Consider the following 24,274-nt stretch of genomic DNA (forward strand, 5'->3'; position numbering starts at 1 on the left):
TGGGGGAGGGGATGAAGGTGATAGGTCAGGGAGGAGAGGGTGGAGTGGATAGGTGGAAAAGGAGATAGGCAGGTAGGACAAGTCCGGACAAGTCATGGGGACAGTGCTGAGCTGGAAGTTTGGAACTAGGGTGAGGTGGGGGAAGGGGAAATGAGGAAACTGTTGAAGTCCACATTGATGCCCTGGGGTTGAAGTGTTCCGAGGCGGAAGATGAGGCGTTCTTCCTCGAGGCGTCTGGTGGTGAGGGAGCGGCGGTGAAGGAGGCCCAGGACCTCCATGTCCTCGGCAGAGTGGGAGGGGGAATTGAAATGTTGGGCCACGGGGCGGTGTGGTTGATTGGTGCGGGTGCTCCCTAAAGCGCTCGATTATTGCCCAGCACCGATCCTTCTGGCACACCACTGATTACAGATTGCCATCCTGAAATGCCTTACTCCAACTCTGTCTTCCATTAGTTAGTTAGCTTCTGTCCATGCTAAAATACTACCTCTAACGGTATGGGCTTTTATCCTATAATCAGATCGGTCATGATCTCATTGAATGGCAAAGCAGATTTAATGGGCTGAATGGCCTACTTCTGTTCCTATGCTTTATGGACTTAAGCTCATCATACATTCAGAACCAAGAATACTTCATTGCTTAAGAAAGATTTAAAATCTTGCAAGATGGTTTATGCAAAATTTATGCAGAATCATTTTCTACGTTCAATGACACATCCAGCAGAATTGTGGCTGTAAGCACCTGCATAGACAAACAAAAAATTGTCAGCCATTTAAAATTGATCTGAAAATCACATGAACACAATGGAATTCTGAAATAATATTGTATAAATATATTTCAACATGACTTGTGGCATTCAGTTGTACAGTTGCATTTGCAAACCTGAGATGCATGTAGTAAGATTCTGAATTATATTTGGAGTGTTGCTATTCATTTCACTCGTGTGAGTATTGTGATACTAATGGAGTATTATGTTTTCTAGACTTGTCTTCGGCATCCGGACTGTGAATCAGCAAGAATAAACAAGGGAGGCGTTTTCCATCGCATGAGATTGGCTTTAGATCAGGTGATAGAGATTGTCACAGATTCGAGACAAAATGCTGAAAATGAGATCCATCCCACCAGCATCTATGCTGACATCAAAGAATTTAAAGTAAGAAAGGAAGAATAAGTTGAATTGAAATAAAATGCACTAGGTCTGTTATTTCATATGCGCATACCAAATCACTAATCATGTATATTTCTAATGCTGATCTTAGCAGTTAAAAATTTCAAGTAGTTTTATTTTGTTGTATTTTTCTCTAGACTGTTTTCACCAGGTATGAACATGTAATGTTAAATGGCAGAGAGTTGAATGCCATATGAACACATTAAGCGTTAATTTTATTTAATACATTTTGTCAAAGTGGATTTAACTTGGTAAAAGATGAAATATGCTACAGTTTTATTTTGCATATTACTGGGCTATCAGTTCTGTTAGGGTTAAGCTGATGTTCAGTGTTTCTAATAGCTTTCAGTGCGTGGTTTGCAAACACTGATTCATGACAACATGTGGGTACCTCAGAAAAAGGCTTAGTTTATTGCCGCTGGGATCCTTTGTCATAGGGAGGTGGTATAATAGTGCATATTGATCAGAAATACAACCTAGAGCTTTTTCATTAGTGCTGCATTTTCGTAGTGAGGTTATTTCCCTAGCAGATGATACAATAAGTCTGTAGATTTGGTCGCTGAGCTTGAAGGCTTTGAAGCAAGCAAATGTATAGACTTATCATCAACCTGAGGTGCAAATCTTCTCAAAAATCGCTAAGATGATACAAAAGTTGGTGAATTTGCAGCAGTTTAAAATTTGAGTCTTCAAGGATAGGAAAAATTGCAATAGAAGTCACAGGAAACTAAAATTAGCACTTCTAGACTCTTGCTGCTTGTACAAATTCTGTGCTTTTGAATGGGAAATGTACCTCGTATTCCTACAGGGAGTATGATATGGACAGCAGAGTGGTGAACTGGAACAGTGGATAAAATATGTTCCAATCAAAGTGAAAATCAGTAGCCATAAACTCATATTTGTATCAGATTGCACTTTGTAAAGAGACTGTGGAAGTGGTAACTGCATGGTAGAGTAATTATTATTTTATCAGAGTGGTAATCCCCACAGGATGGAGGGGGATGGGGATGAGAATTTAAATTCAGTTTAAAACAGTGCGGAAATGTGTGGACAACATGTGATGTCTGAAACAGAAGAAATTTTACCAAGATTAAAATAGATCTTTATCTGGAAGGACAAATTGGGATAGAGAAGCTTTGATCAACAAAATGAGTATGTAGAAAGAAGATTAAAACAATTTTATTCCATTATAAGAGAACTGAATACATAACAAAGACTTTGTATTTGGGGAGATTAGATTGATTTTCAAAAATGTTTAAAAGTATTTTATATTTCCATGGCAAAGAATTTAATAGAAGAATAGTACAGGTATATCATGGAAAACATAGATATGAACAGGACCATGCTATTCAGTTCATTATCATTTTCCTCCACCATTTAGTTGGAGAATGAATAATTAGTGTCTCTGCAGCTACATGTACTCACTTTTGTAGCATATCCATTATACTGTTACCCAACAACTAACCGACCAACATAACTTGGCAAACTTCAATTCTTCCAGCAGTCTCCCACAGTCTTTTGGGGATGATAGTTCCATGTTTCCATTACCTCTGTGAGCAACTGCTTTCTGACATTTTGTCTGAACTGGACTATCACTAATCTTAAAGTTATTCTTCCCTCATAAAGTAAAGTGATAGATTATGAAGCAGTTTGAAAAAAGTTAGCAAACAAAACCTATGAAGGGTAAGATGGAGGAAAGCATTCACAGAAACACAAATCAATAGAATGGATAGAACAGTGGAATATGGGGAAATGATAGAGATAATAATGAGTTACATAAATACTTTACCTCAGTTTTCACAGAGGGGTGGATTTGGGATTGTGAATTCTGCAGAAATAAGAATAACATTGCTAATCAAGATTATTATTGAAATAATAGTTATTTAGTACAAGTAAATTATCTTACACTTCCAAAGAACTAAATAGAAAAGTAGCACAGATATAACCTAGAAAACATAGATAAGAACAAGACTATGCAATTCAGTTCATTTATCATTCCTCCACCATTTAGTTAGGTAATGTACAATTATTTGTAAAATTGTAGTAAAGAAGTGACCCAACTGAAGATGGAAAAGTTATTGGGATCTAAGAATTATAGAGCCTAGATCAGTGTAAGGGAGATAGGGAGACGTTCAAAATCTTAAGCGGTTGAGGCCTGGGGCGCTTACCTATAATATTATAGAATGATAGGAAAGGCTGGAGGGGCTAATGGCCAAGTCATAGAATCATACAGCATAGAAACAGACCCTTCAGTCCAACCAGTCCATGCCAACCATAATCCCAACCTTAACTAGTCCCACCTGCCCTTGGCCTATATTCCTCAAACATTTCTTATTCATGTACTTATCTATATATCTTTGAAATGTAATTGTACCCACATCCACCATTTCCTCTGGAAATTCATTCCACACACAAACCACTCTCTCTGTTTTAAAAAAAATTGACCCATATGCCTTTTTAAAATCTTTCTCCTCTCATAGAGTCATACAGCCCAGAAACAGGCCCTTCAGTCCAACCAGTTCATGCCGACCATAATCCCAAACTAAACTAGTCCCACCTGCCTGGATTTGATGCATATCCCTGGAAATGTTTCCTTTTCATGTACTTCTCCAAATGTCCTTTAAACACTGTAATTGTACCCACTCAGCTTAAAAATATGGTCCCTAGTCTTGTAATCCTCAATCTAGGAAAAAGATATCTCCATTCACTTTATTATACCCTCCTTATTTTATAAGCCTCCATAAGGCACCTTTCAACCTCCTAAACTTCAGTGAGAAATGTCCTACTTCTAATTATTTTGTTTGATAATCAATTATACATAAAAACAGAAAATTCTGATAGTACTCAGCAATTTAGGCAGTGTCCACAAAGAGAGAAATGGAGTTGATGTTTCAGATTGTCAATCTGAGATGTTTAGATGGTTAGTCTTACCTTTGTTGTTGGTAAATTGCCATTGGCTGATTTTCCTTTGCTGCACATTCTAAGTGTACCTGGGATGTGTGGTCAGAAGAAAATATTCAGAGACTCAGTATGCCAGGTCTGAGTCTCAACTGCACACTTATCTTTACCATTAGTTACAGATCTTCACTGTTAATTATAATACAATGGAAGCCTACATCCTTGTGCTTATAAGTGTTGCTACTTTTTTAAACAAGCAGACTGCAAAACTGAAAAGTTGTGATGAAGTGAATGCCCTTGGATTGTTTTATTGATTGTGAAAAAAGTAATTAATGAGAAGTTACAAAAACCAAAAACTAATAATTTAAGAGCAAGGAAAAGAGTGGTTAGAATATAGAGTTGGCTATCTCAAACTATGGTTGAAACTGATTTTGTTTTTAAAAACTGAATAAGCTGATTGTGAAAGAATTTGACCTAGTTTTTATGAAATCGCATGGGGGAGTGAGCAGGAGTGTGGGATTAGATTAACTGAGTCATGGGCATATGCTTCATGAGCTGAACAATGTGTTCCTGTTCTGTAGCTGTCCAAGATTCAAGCATGGGAGATGTTAAAGGTTCAGTTTTATAGCTAAATTCTGTCTAATTGTGAACTAATACTCCAGAAGTGGACCAATAGTTAAAGTTTCAAATTTGTGTATTGTATACATTTTGATTTTTTTTAATGTTTTGCAGCCAGATGAGGAAATATACTGAAAATGCTATTATTTTTACTGAATTGTAAATATGAGAATTGTGAGCCTTGGGCCTAATCAATTCCCTTATACAATTTCCATGATCAAATTTCTGACATATACTTGATGGCTAGGTATAGAATCAATTATTTTCAGAAAAGCGTTGCTCGATCGCATTCATACAGATTTTTACATTTGGTACATCAGTCAACTTCTTGGCCTCTTTGAATGAAACTGCTAACTTAATGCCAAACTATGAGCAGCTTAATGCACAAATCTGTATCCACAAAGTACTAGGTTGAAATTGTTCAAACCTATTTATATAAAATCCATTAATGCAGAGATGTCTTGTCAATTGAGAAGAAGCATTCATTAATCTATTGACCTAGGCTGGATTGGGTCTCTAGTTGGAAGCATTGTGTGCCAAACAATTGTCCCAGCCAATTTCCAGAAAATTGCATTCTGACGCTTCTCATATTTCTGTTTTAAACAAGTGCAGAATGCAGCATTACTGTTACTTCTAATGGGAAATCTTCAGCTTCACATTTTTGACATATTGGTATGCTGACTGAGGAATAAAATGTTTTCCCTTCATATCACTACACTGTAAGATTGTGAATTTTAGCCAGATCATTCTAGGAAAATTGTCAAATGGCAATAAAATAGCTAAAAATGAAATAAAGAGGCCAGAATCTAATCTGCTTGTGGATGGAGGGGATTGAGATGAGCAATAATTTATTGCCCAATGAAAGGGATGTGTTTTTTTCAAACCAGACCCTGGGTAAGTTTCCACAAATTGTTATGGCTCCAGACTGGATACTGGGTGAAAAGAGATGAATTGTCTCCCCTCTTTTATTCATCTACCCCTCAGGTGGTGACATTAGGGTTTAAGTTGAAATGGCTCCCTTCCTTGTGGATACCCTTCTCTCAGACTCAAATTAACTTAAGCTTGAAAGGAGCCAGATTAACCCGGCTCTCTTGAGTTTACAAAGAATGACTTTATTAATTACTAAATTTGAGAAAATTTAGTAACACCGTGCACATGCACATACGTTAGAAATAAGAGGTGAATTCAAAAGTTTGAAAGTCTTTTTAAAAAAATAACATATATGGATCAGTCTCTTGATTGTTTGCAATGGGCGGATAGTTGAGCATTGCAGCTGTTGCGGTAGAGGTTACCAACAGTTAGTAGATGAACAGTGAGCTTCAGGATTGGTTGAAATTCTGTAGTTCTGATGCCTCTTGACCGTGATTGAATTCCAACATTCAGGGTGAATGAGAGACATTTGTTATTCTGCTACATTTTGACTGGATTGCCACACTCTAAGTGAGGCACAGCCTTTACTTGCATCGCGGGGGTAACTAATGGATAGTTCTTCAAGATGAAGTGCTAAAAGTGGCCTGCTACTAAGAGGGAAAATATAGAAAGCCCCCTCGTTATATCTATTTGTTAAATCTGTCCCAGTGTGAGGTTTCCCTGGCCATTGATGTGTGACATTCCATTGAGTTCACATCAGGCTTTGCCAGTCACTGAATTTAAATCCTAATATTTTTAAAAACAGCACATTTTGGAATTAAAAGTCAAAAAAACTAGAGATGCTTTGAGGTTCTGAGCAATAATCAAAACACAGACAGCACATAGGCATTGTGCTTTCTGCACATTTTCATTATTGCATTGCATGGCCCAGTGCTAAATTCCATCTGGCTAGCTGCAGACTAGCCAGAGGAGTGAAAAGATGGTGAATTGTGCAGCTATGCTGACTTGTGTTTTTCTGATGGGAGTCTGATGAACCGCTCTCAAACAGTTCATTCAGAATCAAAAACAGAGATTGCTGGAGAAACTCAGCAGGTCTGGTAGCATCAGTGAAGATAAAACAGAGCTTACCTTTCAAATGCAGTGACTCTTTGTTGCATAAAGAGTTTTGAAGAATGTTCATCGAACTTGAAACATTAACGGTTTTCTCCCCACAGATGCTGCCAGACCTGCTGATTTCCTCCAGCGATTCCTATTTTTGTGATTCCCAGATTCCCAGAATAGAGATGGAAACAGCATGGAAACAGACCCTTCAGTCCAACTCATCCATGCCGACCAGATATCCCAAACCAAACTAGTCCCACCTGCCAGCACCCAGCCAAAATCCTTGTGTAAACCCTTCCTAATCATATACCCATCCAGATGCCTTTAAAATGCTGTAATTGTATCAGCCTCCACTTTCTCTAGCAGCTCATTCTATACATGTACTATCCTCTGTATGAAAACATTGCCCCTTCGGTCCTTTTTATATCTTTCCCCTCTCACCCCAAACCTATGCCCTCTCGTTCTGGACTCCCCCACCTCAGGGAGAAGACTTTGTCTGTTTATCTTATCCATGCCCTTTGTGATTTTATAAACCTCTAAAAGTCAACCCTCAGCTCCGACGCTCCAGGGAAAACAGCCCCAGCCTGTTCAGCCTCTCCCTATAGCTCAAATCCTCCAACCCTGGCAACATGCTTGTAAATCTTTTCTGAACGTTTTCAAGTTTCACAACATCTTTCCAATAGTAAGGAGACCAGAATTGCATGCAATATTCCAACAGTGGCCTAACCAATGTCCTGTACAGCTGCAACATAACCTCCCAACTCCTGTACTCAATACTCTGACCAATAAAGGAAAATATGCCAAACGTCTTCTTCACTATCCTATCTACCTGCGACTCTACTTTCAAGCATCTGCATTTTTTTTTTAGTTTAATCAGAATGATGATCTCCTAGCTGCTGTTCCTCTACTCTCTCCTCCTTTCTTCCTCTCCATCTACTTACCAAACATCTGGTGGCAAACTGTGTCCCATGATTGCTAGGTGGTGTAGGTCACAACAGACCACACTGAATTTGGAGACACGTTCCAGCAGTGAATAAAAGTATTCCCCAATCAATCCAGGGAGTTGAACCTTTGAGAATCACACTGGTTGGTTCTGGAGCATCCTATATTGCAGTGTGGCCCTTGTTGTATGAGTGCTGTACTGTTGAGTGAATGATAGAGGGAAACCATGAGCCACATGTAGAATAACTTGCCCTTGTCATCAAGCATAAGCATTGAGATTGTGTGCCAGGCCATTGGACATTAATCGGCATGATGTTCCATCATAGTTGTGCACCAACTGTACATTTGAGGAGCAAACTCTTTGCCATTCTAGCATATGACCTCATTGAGATCGATTCCCTCAAAGTTACCAGCTTTCTGCACTACTGGGAATCCTGCTCCCCTGTTAAAGCCACTTCCCCGCCTTCTTGTAATATCATGGTGTACAGTACTTTGCTCACTCCCCTGTTACTGTGATGCTCAGCGAAGTGAAAATAGTGAAATATTCAATACAGACACTTCAATGAGTTTAATACTCATTTACCCAAATGCTGTTTCTGTATGAGATAAATAAAGACACAGCTTAAACTTAGTTCTATTAAAACTTTTGCAAGTTAAAGAAAACAGCTTTTACACAAATTAAGTTAACTTTTCCTATGCTAGGCTCACTGCCTGAAAAACACATACTACCCACTTTTGTGAACTTGATTGGGCTGCTGGATTCTGTTCACTGAAGTCCATCGACAGGTGCACTCTGGGCACGAAGGTGGGTCTTGCACACCATCTTCTCCGTCTAAGTCTCTGCTGAAGGAATGACCGTCAGTTGTCCCTTCTTATCCCCCACTTTTTGAACCTTTTTGGAATGTTCCCGGACTTCAGCCAATGTGGTCAAAGCACTCAACAAGGTTAGACCAGGTCATCCTACATATACCCATCCCCATACCAAGATTTTACTCCATGATGCCAAGGTGTCTGGTAGAAACTGGGGAATACACAAACATAATGTCTCTCCCTATTGCTCTGGCTGAGGACCACTTAATGGGTTTTGGGAATCGTGACTCTCACGTTGCTCAATATGCAATACAGTCTGGACTGATCCTTGTTGGCTTTGCCCTGGGGTAATCTTGGCCTTTTCGTACTCCATATCAGGCCTTGTTTGCAGAAACTGTTTAGTCAATTTTATATTGGCCCTAGTTGTTCAGGCCAGTGGCCACTTGCTGACTTGACACTGTCCTCAGGTCCGGTATGACCATTTCCTGCAGTGTAAAAGTTGAGGGTAGCAATGACCATTCCTATGTTAGAACAATGGCTACATTTCAGAAATGTGTCAATGCCTCTAAAGCGCTTTAGAACATGCGGTGGTCATGAAAAGCATCCCATAAATGAGAATCCTTTTGTTTCACAGCCCCCGAAAGTGCCATTTGTGCCTTGACCCGGAGGAATCCTGTGAATCATGACTATCTCAGATGCTGAGGAGGCATTGTAGATGTGCTACCCAAAGATAAGGTCTTCTGTTGTGAGCTATCTGTCTCCTCCCTCTGCACACCAGCCTAGTCTCTCTGCTACCTTTGTTCCATCTGCTTAATATGCTCTAGTTCAAGAGGGACTGTTACTACAGACTCCATGACTTGAGAGCGAGCTTTCAAAATTCAAAGACCCAGCATGATTCCCTACTCATTCCAACAACTTGTAAGGATTCCTGAAACAACACAGTACTTGCTGTATGTCTGCAGGACAAGGTCAAAATTACTTCACGTGAAAGGCCCCTGCTGATGTGTTACTGATACTGAGCCCTCTAATGTTTTCTGTGAAATATGTTGTGTAATTTTGCCAGTTAAAAATTCTGTTTTTTAAAATTGTTATTGCTTTTCAGATGAAGATTGAAGGTTTACGAGACAACTTGCATGGAATTTCTAAAGAAAGTCTCACGGCAATGCTTGAGTTAATCCTGGAACACACAGAAGACTTCACAGACTCTGCATATACGAGCCACGAACACCGTGAAAGTATCTTAGAATTGTCCAGGCAGTCCAGATTAGAACTGGAGCAGCTGATTACCGTGTGGAAGCAAGCAGTAAGATTTGGTTTGTTTATAAAGCTGGAATGACTTAAAATATATGATAATTACAAAACTTTCTTTATACTTTGATACGTCTATATCTCTTATAATCTACGTTAAGGGACTGGACTGTAGTAGTATGTGAAGATTTAGATGCTGTGCAACATACAAGATATGAAAAGAAAGCATATAGTGTAAATTTAAAATTATAATGATAGAAGTGAAATGGAATGTCTCCGTTTCCAATGGAGTGGTGAACATTCGGGGAATATTTCATAACAGTCTTTAAAATTGTAAATTTTTCCTTGAATGGATGGGGGTAAAAATACTGCTTACCAGTTTGAAAAGTGTATTCTGAGGGATTGTCATATTGACATGGTCACCGAGGGACTAGCAGCCTATTGTTGGAACATGGACTATTTTTCTTCAGGAAATGGTTGTCGCTTTCAAGGAGAAATTAAATGAATATTTGATGCAGAGGAGGATGTATAGCAATGGAGCAAAGAATGAGAGAGATAAGTTTTATATTGCTCTAACAAATATTTGACACCAACTTGTTGAATTGAATAGCTTCGTTCTCTGCTTTAAACGTTAGGTTCTAATATCAAGGTCTGGTTTTTAAAAAGGAACGTACATATGTTTGTTCCTATAATTCACAGGTCAATTTACTGCTGATAAATCAGAAATAATTAATCAGGAACATCCTTCTAACTCTTAAAATGTCTGTATATATAAGATTGGCTAGTGTACTTTATTGTTCTCCTGAATATTTCTAACAATATTTATTATCTGCGCTTAAAAATAGTTAGCCCTGGATATGAAACCAGAGTATTTTCAAACAGCATCAGTTCCAGCTGGGACTAAATGAATAGCATTTCTCACAGTAATGTTTTAGCTCCAAAACAGCACCTATACCATACCGGTATGCTATGTCCATTTTCAACTAAAATTGGTCCTCATTGTTTGTCCAATGCAAAACTAGTGTTGATGCCTGTTGGACTAATAAAGCCTTTTGGCAAACATTGTGATGTTTTCTGGATACAAATATAAGGTGTTCAGTTTTACATGACAGTGACAATTACTTTATTATCCTAATTCTGTGCAGTTAAGAATCCGATGATGCAAAACTTAATAATAATCAGCAGAATGTTGGTGGATAATTTGCATAACAAATGATTAATTTTATTCAGTTTAGCATAATTAAATACAAGATCATTTCATTATAGCCTCAGCTTTACTCCATATACTTTATCAGCAATATTCAGTTTGAAGATTATAATTTATGCTTGGCAAAGTTAATACTTTTCTGTTATGTATCATATCAGTGGATGACAGCCTGGATCTTACTGTTTTTGCTTATAACTTGAGTAATATCAAATTGAATGTAGTGATTTTCCATTTTTGATAGCAGTTCAACAAAGAAAATTCCATCTGCAGTCATTGTTTCACGTTGTCTGAATTATAAATTGATGCAAACTATAACCTATCAATTTGGGAAAACATCCTCCTTTTGGCTTAACAATGTTAAAACATTATACCAGGGTTATCTGAATCATTAATGCTTTCAGAGTCGAAATGTCTGGCGCTACAAGAGCACACAGGTCGGTCAGCATCCGAGGAGCTGGAGATTCAACATTTCAGGCATAAGCCTTTCATCAGGAATGTTGGGGGAAGGAGGGTGGGGGGGNGTGATCGGACAGAGGGGAGGGGGGAGTGGATAAGTGGGAAGGACGATGGACAAGTAGGATGGGTCAAGAGGGTGGTGCCAAGTTGGAGGGTTGGATTTGGGATTAGGTGGGTGGGGGAAGAGTTAAAAACTTAGTGAAGTCGATGTTGATACCATGTGGTTGAAGGGTTCCAAGGTGGAAGGTGAGGCGTTTTCCTTCCAGTCTTTGGGTGGCTTGGATTTGGTGATAGAGGTGGCTCAGGACTTGCGTGTCGTTGGTGGTGTGGGAGGGTGAGTTGAAGTATTTGGCCACAAGGCTGTGAGGTTCTTTGGTGCCTGTGTCCCAGAGATGTTCCTTGAAATGCTCCATGAGCTGGTGTCCTGTCTTCATGATGTAGAGGAGTGTTTACCTACGAACATCAACTTTTGAAAGTTCTTGCCTAATACCGTCAAAATTGGCATTCCTCCAATTTAGAACTTCAAGTTTTAGATCCAGTCTATCTTTTTCATCAATATTTTAAAACCAATAGAATTATGGTCACTGACCCCAAAGTGCTCCCCCACTGACACCTCAGTCACCTGTTCTGCCTTATTTCCCAAGAGTAGGTCAAGTTTTGCACCTTCTCTGGTAGGTACATCCACATACTGAATCAGAAAATTTTCTTGTACACACCAAACAAATTCCTCTCCATCTAAACTCTTAACACTATGGCAGTCCCAGTCCACATTTGGAAAGTTAAAATCCTCAACCATAACCACTCTGTTATTCTTACAGATAACTGAAATCTCCTTACAAATTTGTTTCTCAATTTCCTGCTGACGACTGGGGGGGGCTCTATAATACATTCCCAATAAGGTGAACATCCCTTTCTTATTTCTCAGTTTCACCTAAATAACTTCCCTGATGTATTCTTAGGAATATCCTCCTTAAGTATAGCCATAGTGCTATCCCTTATCAAAAACACCACTCCCCGTCCACTCTTACCCGTATTTCTATCCTTCCTATAGAATTTGTATCCTGGAACATTAAGCAACCAGTCCTGTCCATCCCTAAGCCATGTCTCTGTAATTGTTGTGATATCCCAGTCCTATATACCTAACCATGTCCTGAGTTCATCTGCCTTGCATATTAGGCCTCTTGCATTGAAATAATTGACGTTTAATTTATCAGCCCCACCTCATTCTCTGCTTTGTCCCTGCCTGCCCTGACTGATTGACTTGCATCTTTTCTCAACTATACCAGTCTCAAATTGATCTCTTTCCTCATTATTTCCCTGGGTTCCACCCTCTCACCTTACTAGTTTAAATCTGAGAAGCTCTAGCAAATCATCCTGCTAATATATTAGTTCCCTTCCAAGTCAGGTGCAATCCATCCTTCTTGTACAGGTCACTTCTACCCCAGAAGGGATTCCGTCCAAAACTGTAAACCCTTCTCCCTCCCCACACATTCATCTTCTCTATCCTCCTATTCCTACCCTCCCTAACTTGTAGCGCTGGGAGTAATTCAGATATTACAACCCTCGAGGACATCCTTTTTAAATTCCTGTCTAACTTTCTATATTCTCCCTTCAAAATCTCATCCTTTTCCCTTCCTATGTAATTTGTTCCAATGTGTACAACGACCTCCTGCTGGTCCCTCTCCCCTTTGAGAACATTCTGCACCCTCTCTGAGATATCCTTGATCCTGGCAACAGAAAGGCAACACACCATTCTGATTTCTTGCTGTCAGTTGCAGAAACGTCTGTCTGTGCTTCTGACTAGAGAGTCCCTTATTACATTCGATCGGTTGGATCCTGATGTACCCCTTATTGCCTTAGAGCCATTCCCTGTACAGAATCTTGGCTGTTTGTGTCACATTCCCTTGAGAGTCCATCACCCACCCTACATTTTCCGAAACAGCATACTTGTCTGAGGTGGGGATAACCACAGGAGACTCTTGCACCACCTGCCTCCCTCTCCTACCTTTCCTGGAGTTAACCCATCTACCTGACTGTATCTACAGCTTTTCTCTCTTCCTATAACTGCTATTCATCACACCCCCAACTCCTGTAAATTCCTTATTGCCTCTAACTGCTGCTCCCACTGATCCATGTGAAAGATAGGATTTGCAACCCAAGGCACTTCCTGCAGACGTAATCATCAGTAACATGGAAACATTTTCTAAACTCCCACATCCGACAGGACGAGCAAATCACTTTACTAAAGGCAATCGTTTCTCCTTCACAATCTGCAGAACAAGAAAATATCACTGTCTTATTGCTCTAAAAAACACTGCTTTAGACTAACTTAATACTTATGGTTTATATTTTTAAAATTTAATCAAGAGACAGATCTCTGTTAAACATAGAATCAAGAAAGAACCCATTCTACTCACTATTGTAGATTTACAGCAAGGTTTCACTTAAAAACTACATACTTATCTGTTCCTGTGCTATGAGCTCTCCCACACAGACTCCTCCAAAGTCAGATGTGAATTTCACTGTTTGTTAAATTTTCCTCAATGCATTTCCAGAGATACTGAACTGAAACAGCAAAGGCAGTAACTGTGCAGATTCACTGCTGTGTCAGACAGCAGTATAGGTTTCTTTTCCTGACCATGTGGTCACTACCTTTGTCTGTCCTAGTCCTTTTTAAAGTGCCATTGTTTTGATCTTTCTTCCCCCCAAGTTCCAAAACAATGCAATAGCACATAAAACAGTATTTGCTGCTCCTGGACTCTGAGAAAATCCCCTCCAACACCTAAAATACCTCAAAAAGGAACATATTTTACAGCCACAACTTTTTTCCCTGTCTCCATCTTGGATTACCCAGATACCTATCGCCTTCCCAGCTACCTTCCCCACTGGCCCCACCCCCACCCTCATATTTATCTCTCAGCTAACCCCCCCCTAATATTAATGTTAAAGGCTTATGCCCCAAAACGTAGACTCTTGTGCTCCTTGGATGCTGCCTGACCTGCTGTGATTTTCCAGCATCACACTCCTCAACTCTGACTCTCCATCTGCAGTCCTTACTTTCTCCTCATCATTAATGCTTTCACTAAGACACAGTAAATTTGTAGATCAAATCTATCAAAAGGATTACTTTTAATTCCAAACTATGAGCCAAATGGAGAACAAAATCACACTCATTGTTATCAGCAGTGTGTGTTAACATGATGAGAACACCGTTGCTGAATCAGCATAACATTTACATTTCTGATACTTGCCGATTTTAAATAACAAAGCAGGGATTGTCCTTATCTGACAAAGTCTACCTCATCAAGTTCTTGCTGGGGTCAACAAGCTTCATTCAGTCATGAAACAAGTAAATTCATAAAATCTTATCATCAAAATATTTGTAAAGATATGAGTAATTTGTAAAAGGTAAAATTTTCAATAGCTTCTCCTGTACATCTACTTTCTTTTTCCTCCTGTTAACAGTACTAAATTAATTTTTAATGTTGCAATAATTTGCTTTGCCTAGAATATGTACTTAAAACAATGACTTTTACTTCCAATTCTTGATTTAAAAGTTCCAAAAAACATAGATGAGCTTTTCTCACATGAAAAATGGCCAACAATAAATTTAATGAGATTAAGAAATTGCTTCCAGTCCCTGTCACAATCATTCCTACAAAGATACCATTCACTAGAATTAAGAAAATTAAGTATGTTTATATTTATTCAATTAAGTTAGAATAATATAAATAATCAGAAGATACAGTGAAATAAAACTATCCGAAATTGCCATAAGTTCCTGAGATAAAGGCATTGGACAAAAACATTGACTTCAACCCAGTGTTGTTTGCCCAGAAATTCTTCCAAACATATCAAATAAATATATCGAAGAAACATATCAAATAAACATATCAAATAGACATATCGAATAAACATATCGAATAAACATATCAAATAAAAGGTTTGTTTACATTTTAAATGGTTTGGCTAAGATATAGCCAATGCTGATACTGAATCCTCATCATCTTTGGGCATTCTCAAGTGGCTCACTGGAAAAGGGGCTTCAAACATAAAGCCGTTGCATTGCTGACAGTAATACTTAGGTAAGTCTTTCATGGAGACCATTGGGTGGCTCTTCCTCCATTCCTGGATCAATGTTGGATTTAGGAGAAATCCGGACACTCCGAATCCTGACTCTTAAAAATGGCTATGCGCATTTCTGAATTTCAATCTGGATGTGGGCTAATTGGGAGTTGAACCAGATGATCCAGCAAGACCCTAAGAGGCTGCCCAGTTCCGATGTGGAGTAGGTGGAAATCCTTCCTGGGGCCATCTCCTGTGGCCCATATGCAAACCTCTGCTCCTCACTCATGTCCTTATGTCACCCTTACTCAAATGACCCGTACTGTACATCCAGTTATCCATGGCTCTTTACAGCCCCCATTGCAAGTCATTTTCTTCCTAAAACCCTTTGTACATGCCAACTCACCATCATTCACCATGGATATTATTGAGGAGGCATCAGGACAGAAGTTGCAGCAGAACATCTTGTAGATGGTACATACTGTCGTGGTAGAGGGAATGAATGTGGAAAGTATTAGATAGGGTCCCAGTCAAACAGGCTGTGTTGACCTGGATGGTGTCAAACTTCTTGAGTGTTTTTGGAACTGCACCCATCCAGACAATTGGGGCGTATTCTATCATACTTCTCACTTTTGCCTTGTAGCTCATCACCACCTTCTCAAGGGCAACTAGAGATAGGCAATAAATGTTGGCCAGTCAGTAATACCCATATCCCATGTGTGAATAGGAAAGAGAGAAGGTGGGTAGGTCAGGAGGTGAGTTACCTGCCGTAGCATTCCCAGCCTCTGACTGCTGATGTAGCCATAGTATTTGTATGGTTCGGCAAGTTCTGTTTCTGGTTAATGGTGCATTTTGATACTTCTAGACAGTTGTCAACAGGTCATAGCAAGTTGGACAGTTTATGAAATACTTATGGACTCATGCAACAATGACCCAAAGAATGACCCCTCCCCAAGGATTCCTGATCATACAACCCCAAGGTGACCTGGGACGATATCTGCATGTAACCAGTGATCCTACTTTTTCTTTGATCAGTTGCACAACTGAGCTTAGCCTTTCTCCATTTCAAATTATCCTTGCTTGGTTCTAACCAAACATTTCTGATGTGGAATTCTCAAACTAAAATCCATACACCAAGATAACCCATACAGATGTACAACATGGAAACAGACCCTCTGGTCCAACTCGTTCATGCCGACCAGATATCGTAAATTAATCTAGTCCTATTTGGCAACACTTGGTCCATATCCCTCTAAACTCTTCCTATTCATGTACCTGTCCAGATGCCTTTTAAATGTTGTAATTGTACCAGCCTCCTCCAATTCCTCTCGCAGCTCATTCCATATACGCGCCACCCTTTATGTGAACAAGTTGCCCCATAAATCCCTTTTAAATCTTTCCCTCTCTCACCTCACCCTTTAGTTTTGGACTCCCCTACCCTGGGGAAATGACCTTAGATGTTTACCCTATCCGTGCCCTTCATAACTTTATAAACCTCTATAAAGTCATCCCTCAGCCTCCGATGCTCTCGGGAAAATGGCCCCACTCTATTCAGCTCCTTCCTATAACTAAAACCCTCTAACACTAGCAACAGCCTTTAAATCTTTTCTGAACCCTTTCAAGTTTCATAACATCTTTCCTATGTTGGGCGGCACGGTGGCACAGTGGTTAGCACTGCTGCCTCACAGCACCAGAGACCCGGGTTCAATTCCCGCCTCAGGCGACTGACTGTGTGGAGTTTGCACATTCTCCCCGTGTCTGCGTGGGTTTCCTCTGGGTGCTCCGGTTTCCTCCCACAGTCCAAAAATGTTCAGGTTAGGTGAATTGGCCACACTAAATTGCCTGTAGTGTTAGGTGCAGGGGTAAATGTAGGGGAATGAGTCTGGGTGGGTGCACTTCGGCGGGTCTGTGTGGACTTGTTGGGCCGAAGGGCCTGTTTCCACACTGTAAATAATCTAATCTATAGCTGGGACACCAGAATTGAACTCAGTATTCCAAAAGTGGCCTAACCAATGTCCTGTACAGGCACAATATGACCTCCCAACTCCTGTACTCAATACATTGACCAACAAAGACAAGCATACCAAACGCCTTCTTCACTATTCTAACTACTTACGACTCTATTTTCAAGGAGCTATGAACCTGCACTCCAAGATCTCTTTGTTCAGCAACTCTCCCTAGGACTTATCCACTTAATGGTAAGGTCTTTCTGAGATTTGCTTTCCCAAAATGCTATACCTCACATTTAATAATAATAGCTGTTTAATACTAATATCTGTTTGGCAGATAAAATATTGATATGGATAGAAATTGAACCTCCTCCGAAATTTAATCATGGCTGATATATTTCTCAACCCCAGTCTCCTGCTTTCTCCCTATAACCCTTGATCCCCTTGTCAATCAAGAGCCTATCTATCTCCATCTTAAAGTCTTTGCGAAGATTTGTAGCTCGGGTGCTCGTTGTTGTGGTTCTGTTCGCTGAGCTGGAAGTTTTTGTTGCAAACGTTTCGTCCCCTGGCTAGGCGACATCATCAGTGCTTGGGAGCCTCCTGCGAAGCGCTTCTTTGATGTTTCCTCCGGTGCTACTAAGGATAGCTGGTCATGTCGTTCGTGGCTAGTTGATGTTCATTTATGCGGATTGTTAGCTGTCTTCCTCTTTGTCCTATATAGTGTTTTGTGCAGTCCTTGCATGGTATTTTGTAAACTACATTAGTTTTGCTCATGTTGGGTATCGGGTCCTTCGTTCTGGTGAGTTGTTGTCTGAGCGTGGCTGTTGGTTTGTGGCCATTATGAGTCCTAGGGGTCGCAGTAGTCTGGCTGTCAGTTCCGAGATGCTCCTGATGTATGGTAGTGTGGCTAGTCCTTTTGGTTGTGGTATGTCCTCGTTCTGTGGTCTTTCTCTTAGGCATCTGTTGATGAAGTTGCACAACATTCATTCTGTCCAGGCCATTCAGTATTCTGTCAGTTTCAAATAGACCCCCTGTCATTCTTCTAAACTCCCATTGAGTATTGTCTCAGAGCCCTCAAGCGTTCCTCACATGTTCAGCTTTTCATTCTTGGGACCATTCACGTGAACCTCTTCTGAACCTGCTCCAGGACTAGTACATCCTTCCTGTGATATGGAACCCAGAACTGCACCCACTAGTCCAAATGTGGTCTGACCAGAACGTTACAGAGCCTCAGAAATATTCCCTGCTTTTATATTGAAGTCCTCTCAAAATAAATGCCAACGTTGCATTTGCCTCCCTAACTACTGATTCAACCTACAAATTTACCTTGAGAGAATCCTGGACTAGAACGCCCAAGTCTCTGCATTTCAAACTTCTGAATTTTAGAAAATACTCCATGCTTCTTTTCTTCTTACCAAAGTGCATGACCTCACACTTTCCCATGTTGTACTCCATCTGCCACTTCTCCTAACCTATCCAAATCCTTCTGCAGCCTCCTCGCTTCCTCAAATACTACCTGTCCCTCTATCTATCTTTGTCAGAACTTAGCCAGAGTGCTCTCAGTTCCTTCATCTAGGTCATTATGTATAAAGTGAAAAGTTGTGGTTGCAACACTGACTCTTACAAAATAGCACTAGTCACCGGCTGCATCCTGAGAAGGACCCTTTTATCCCCACTCTCTGCTTTCTGCCAGACAGCCAATCCTCTGTCCATGCTAGCACCTTGCCTCTAATATCACGCGCCCTTACCTTACTCAGTAGCCTCTTGTGTTACACCTTGTGAAAGGCCTTCTGTAAGTCCTGGTAGATAACACCCATTGGCTCTCCTTAGTTTAAACTGCTTGTTACTTCCTCAAAGAATTCTAGCAGATTTGTCAGGCATGACCTCTCCTTGAGGAAACCATGCTGACTTTGCCCAAGTTACCTGGCAATGTTTTTCTACAACCTCTACCATCGGGGAGAAGGTACAGCAGCCTGAACGCTTGCACTAACTGTTTTCGCAACAGTTTCTACCCTACTGTTGTTATAATACTGAATAGACTCACAATCTCTTCAGCTATCTCCTTTAGAACTCTGGGGTGTAGTCCATCTGGTCCAGATGATTTATCCAAATTCAGACCTTTCAGTTTTTCTGGCATCTTCTCCTTGGTGATGGCCACCATACTCAGCTCTGCCCCTGATTCGATGTCTAGAATGAAGGCATCAAAGATATATTCTAAATGTGCTGGTGATGCAAAGGTAGGCACGTTGTAAAGAGGGTCAGGCAGCATCCAAGGAGCTAGGAGAATTTACGTTTCGAGCATAAGCCCTTCATCATGCTTTCCTAATGAAGGGCTTATGCTTGAAACGTCGATTTTCCTAATTCCTCGGATGCCACCTGACCAACTGTGCTTTTCCAGCATCACAGTCTTCGAGTCTGATCTGCAGTCCTCACTTTCTCCACATTGTAAAGAGGACAGAATGATACTGTGATGGGATTTGGAAAAAATGGATCATAATGTGGGAAAATGTGAAAATGCCCATTTTGACAGGAAGAATAAAAAGAAATGTGTTATCTCAATTCTATGTTCTATGTAAATGGGAAAAGATTGCAAAGCTGTGATGTGTGGAGCGACCTGGGTGTTCTTGAACATGAATTTCAAAAGACTCATATGCAGCAAATTATGAATAGGAAGGGTTTAGAGGGATACGGGCAAATGAGACTAGATTAATTTATGATATCTGTTCAGCGTGGGTGAGTTGGACCGAAGAGTCTGTTTCCATGCAGACAAACTAATAGGATGTTATTGTTTATTATGAGCAGAATTAAATACAATAATAGACAAGTTGTGCTTTAATTATTCATGACACTGGTGAGACCAAATCTGAAGCATAATGAATACTGTTGGGCTTCTCATTTAAGGAAGGAAGTAAATGTTAGAAGCAGTTCAGAGAAGGTTAATTAGTCTAGATTCTGGAATGAGCAGATTGTCTTATGAGGAAAGGTAGGACGGGGTCAGGTTTGTATCCACTGGAGTTTAGTGGAGTAAAATGAAACCTGATTGAAATACATAAGCTCCTAAAGGGGCTTCGCAGTGTGGATGTGAGAAAGCTGTTTGCTCTTATGGCAGAACCTAGAACTAGGAGTCAACTAATACAGGAGAGATAAAAATAAATGTTTACTCAGGAATCTGGGTGTTCTTGAGCATGAATTTCAAAAGACTTATATGCAGCAAATTATAAACAGGAAGAGTTTAGAGGGGTATGGGCAAATGGGACTAGATTAATTTAAGATATCTGTTCGGCATGGGCAAGTTGGACCGAAGAGTCTGAGTTTTTGGAATTCTGTTCCTCATAAGATGGTGAAAGTAAGTCTTTGAGTATTTTGAAGTCAGAGGTGTATAGATCCTTGCAGAGCAAGCTACTAATAGATTATTGAAGATAGCCAAGGAATGTGAAATTGAGGTTACAATTAGATCAGCCATGATCTTATTGAATGGTGAACCAGGCTCGAGGGGCCAAAAGGCCTATTCCTGAATCTCAACCACATGTTCGTATAGGCTGTAATAGTGCAGTTGAATCCAACTAGGTTTTGGGTCAGAAGTCCAAGTTGGGCTCAGTTCCCAGATATTACTGGCCATTGCTTAACTTGTAGGGAGTGCTGTTTTATGTCTGGAATTTCTGGAACAGAAGTTGAATCAGTTTTACATTGGTTTAAATGCTTCTGCATGTAATATGATGTCAAATTATTCTAATGACTGACCTTTGCAGGAGAGGCCCAGTGAGTGAACTGAATTACCAAGTTCACTAATGATCAGAATAATATTTGTATTTTATCAGAAATGTTTAACTTAGTTACCCCATTTATTTTTGCCTAAGAAATTATCATTGCATCCTGCACCACCATTCAACATACTGATGGGGATGTAGATTCTGCGATGTGGCCTTAACAACTTAAAGAATTAAGTTCCAGAAATCAAAGGTCTGTTTTTGTTCTCTGGAAACAAAGCATTGGGTAAACACGTTGACAAAACAGAAACTCAAGCAGAATGTTTCCAATTCTGTCTAATTTGAGTGGTGAGGAAATGTAAAGGCCATTCGTCAAGATCTACATCACCGCTCATATTCATTTAAACCTTTTGCAGTTGCAAACAAACAACTAGGCAGAATATTAGAAACTTTGCTTTGGATCCTTATTTCGGTCTCTCCTCAAAAGTATGATATTTCTGCAGAGAATAAACAAAATGGAGAATCAGATTATTCTCAAAACTAATTTGGCCAGAATGTTAACTGCAAAAGCGGGCAAACTTTAATCTTGTTGTATTGTTAGGTTGTGAACTCAACATGATCCTGTCTACTCCTGTGTTTGAGCTGGGTGGGTTTGCATGCGAGTGGTAAGTTCCCCTGCAGCTCCTAAGAAGTCATTAAACTATAAAACTACATAATGGTGGGTCAGGTTTATTATGATTTCACCCTTTGTGTGTAGTATTTTTTTTCCTAGTCACTATCCTTCACGATGAATTGAATATTAACTTTATCTTTATATTGTTTATGTAAGTGTTGCATGTGGGCTGATGGTTTATGTATGAGGTTACAATTACATATTTCAGAAATTAAACCTTCAAATTCCAATGGCATAAATTTATGGTTGTGCTGTAACATGTTTTTCGTATTTTATTATTAAAGTTTTCTGAATCTGTGTCAGTGTAGATTTCCAGGAAATTGCAAAATCGGACATTTATGTTTGGTTAGTAAATATTATAGGAGAAAGTGAGGACTGCAGACGCTGAAGATCAGAGCTGAAAATATGTTGCTGGAAAAGCGCAACAGGTCAGGCAGCATCCAAGGAGCAGGAGAATGGACTTTTCGGATTCCTGAAGAAGGGCTCATGCCCGAAATGTCGATTCTCCTGCTCCTTGGATGCTGCCTGACCTGCTGTGCTTTTCCAGTAACACATTTTCATCTCTTAGTAAATATTATGTTTGTCCCAGTCAAGCAAGCACAAGTAATGTGGAATGGTGTTGCTAGGATGTAGGGAATGGACTGCCAAGCATTGGATCCTGTTTTGAAAGTTGAGACATCATGAAGATGTTTATGTCGATTTGCAGATCCTTTGCATTATACCCCTTGTCAATTTGTTATGGTAGCTTGAAGAAGGAAATCTATGACATGGTGACATTTACTCAATGAATAAAGTACATTTGGGTTATGTATTTCAAGGAATAGAAAGTTGTCAGTGACTAAAAGATCATCTGGGTAAAAAAATTAGGAAAGTCTTGCATAGAGTGCAAGTGTATAGTACACTCTGACATTTAAAACACCATTGATTGATAAGATGTTAGTAGTTTCCAGTCCTCTTTTACATTGTATCTAAATGTATGTACAGCAATAAGATTTAGTTTTTGTTGTATTTTTCTCATCTCTTCCTTTTGAAATAGCAAAGTCTGAAAGCCAAAGAAGCCACAGAAGATATGGAGCTGGCTATAATTAAGACTCGGCAGTGTGTGAGTGAGCTGAGGAGAGAAGTAAGTATTATCTAGTTCTGAAGAATTGGAGTAATCTGAAAACAGCAGGAGATGCAAGCAATCAGCTCTGCATCTAAATCCAAGAGCTATGATGTAACCTCCTTACAGCCAATTTGTGATAGTGGTTGGAAATGTCAGCAGCCAATGTTCTTTCCCATTGCTGAAATCAATCAGAATCACCGTGAGATTGGTAATAAAAAGATGAAGATGTTGACAAGAATACAAGGATGCTGAGTTGTTGGCTGTTAGTTTTTCTGATTGAAAATGGCTTTTAGCTTGTAATTGGATTGAAGGAAATTACCTTTATTTCTTGATCATCTGAATATATGAGCTCATTCAGTTTTTTTCTCTGAAAGATGTAAATGATAATTCAGCATTGTTATTGATTGAATTCTGCCATTAGTAATTGGGTAAATGAACTCAAGCTGCATTTTCGTACCCATCTACAAACACCTTCAATGCTGTGCCTTCGTCTGACCTGTGAAGGAAAATCCATTGTCTAAGCAATTGATTCCTTAGTTCTTTAAGATTAAAATATAAATAAGGAATGCAAATATACCACATTTACTTTTTTTCAATGTATTGTGTCAGATATTATAACTCAATGTATGTTTTGGGGCGTTCTTTGTATTTTTGTGCTGGTTAAAGGGTCTGTTGGGAGACCTGTGTATTCAATTTTTTAAATTGCATTAAGCATTTTCCAGTTGGTTACAGTATACAGGATAAAGCTCCTCTCCACTTTTCCCAAAATCCTCTTCTTCGGTTCTAGAGCTTGTCCTTCATTTGTTTTACAAACCTTTCTTGTATTCTCTGTGAATGGATGGGAGTCTGTGGAACTCATTGCTGCACAAGGCTGTGAATGCCAAGTCATAGAGTGTATTTAAGTCTGAGATAGGTAGCTTCTTGATTAGTAATGGGATCAACAGTTACAGGGAGAAGGCAGGAGAATCGTGTTGAGAAGCATATCAGCCATGACCAAATGGTGGAGCAGGTACAATGGGCTCAATGGTCTAATACTGCTCCACCATATCTTATGGTCATATGGATGAGTTGACAATTTAGTGCTGATTTACATTAAAGTACCAGCAGTTTGTCCTATAGGTTTATATTTGATATGATTTTTAAGCTTGTTGCAGCACATTTTATTCAATCCTTTACCACTACTCAGGAAAAGACAAAGAAACATTTGTACAATTCCAGCCTGAATTCAAATCCAGATCCCCCTGTACTATATCTGGCATACTTAGTGCTCAAATGTACTTGGACCTTAAAATGAGCAATTGCCATTTTTTTTACATTTTCAAGTAAAGTCATTAATTGTAACTATATTTTTCTGTTGGGTTATTACATTTAAAAAAAATCTTTCTGCTATTTGGCACAGATTGATAATTGCTCTCACAAGCTGGTAAAGGCTGTTTAAGATGTTATGAATTTTTTTTTGGATT

The 24,274-nt window shown here is 39.6% G+C and overlaps 1 protein-coding gene and 1 long non-coding RNA gene across 3 annotated transcripts in view; one reads left to right on the forward strand and one right to left on the reverse strand.

Moving 5' to 3' along the window:
* ctnnal1 (catenin (cadherin-associated protein), alpha-like 1) overlaps positions 1-24,274 on the forward strand; it is a 322,398-nt gene that overhangs the window by 267,608 nt on the left and 30,516 nt on the right. Inside the window, exons 6-8 of the mRNA XM_043690224.1 lie at positions 980-1,150; positions 9,504-9,704; positions 22,743-22,829. Coding sequence (XP_043546159.1) covers positions 980-1,150; positions 9,504-9,704; positions 22,743-22,829 — 459 coding nt within the window. The remainder of the gene's footprint in view (positions 1-979; positions 1,151-9,503; positions 9,705-22,742; positions 22,830-24,274) is intronic.
* LOC122549949 overlaps positions 279-24,274 on the reverse strand; it is a 54,267-nt gene continuing 30,271 nt past the window's right edge. The window contains exons 1-3 of one of the 2 annotated variants that reach the window (XR_006311710.1): positions 4,094-4,200; positions 2,952-2,990; positions 279-738 (exon numbers count right to left, since the gene is read on the reverse strand). This is a non-coding gene — a long non-coding RNA (uncharacterized LOC122549949). Of the gene's footprint in view, positions 739-2,951; positions 2,991-4,093; positions 4,201-24,274 lie in introns of those variants that run through there. The other variant, XR_006311709.1, reaches the window with a different exon arrangement.

This window comes from Chiloscyllium plagiosum, chromosome 5 (assembly GCF_004010195.1).
Source record: "Chiloscyllium plagiosum isolate BGI_BamShark_2017 chromosome 5, ASM401019v2, whole genome shotgun sequence".
Classification (NCBI taxonomy): domain Eukaryota; kingdom Metazoa; phylum Chordata; class Chondrichthyes; order Orectolobiformes; family Hemiscylliidae; genus Chiloscyllium; species Chiloscyllium plagiosum.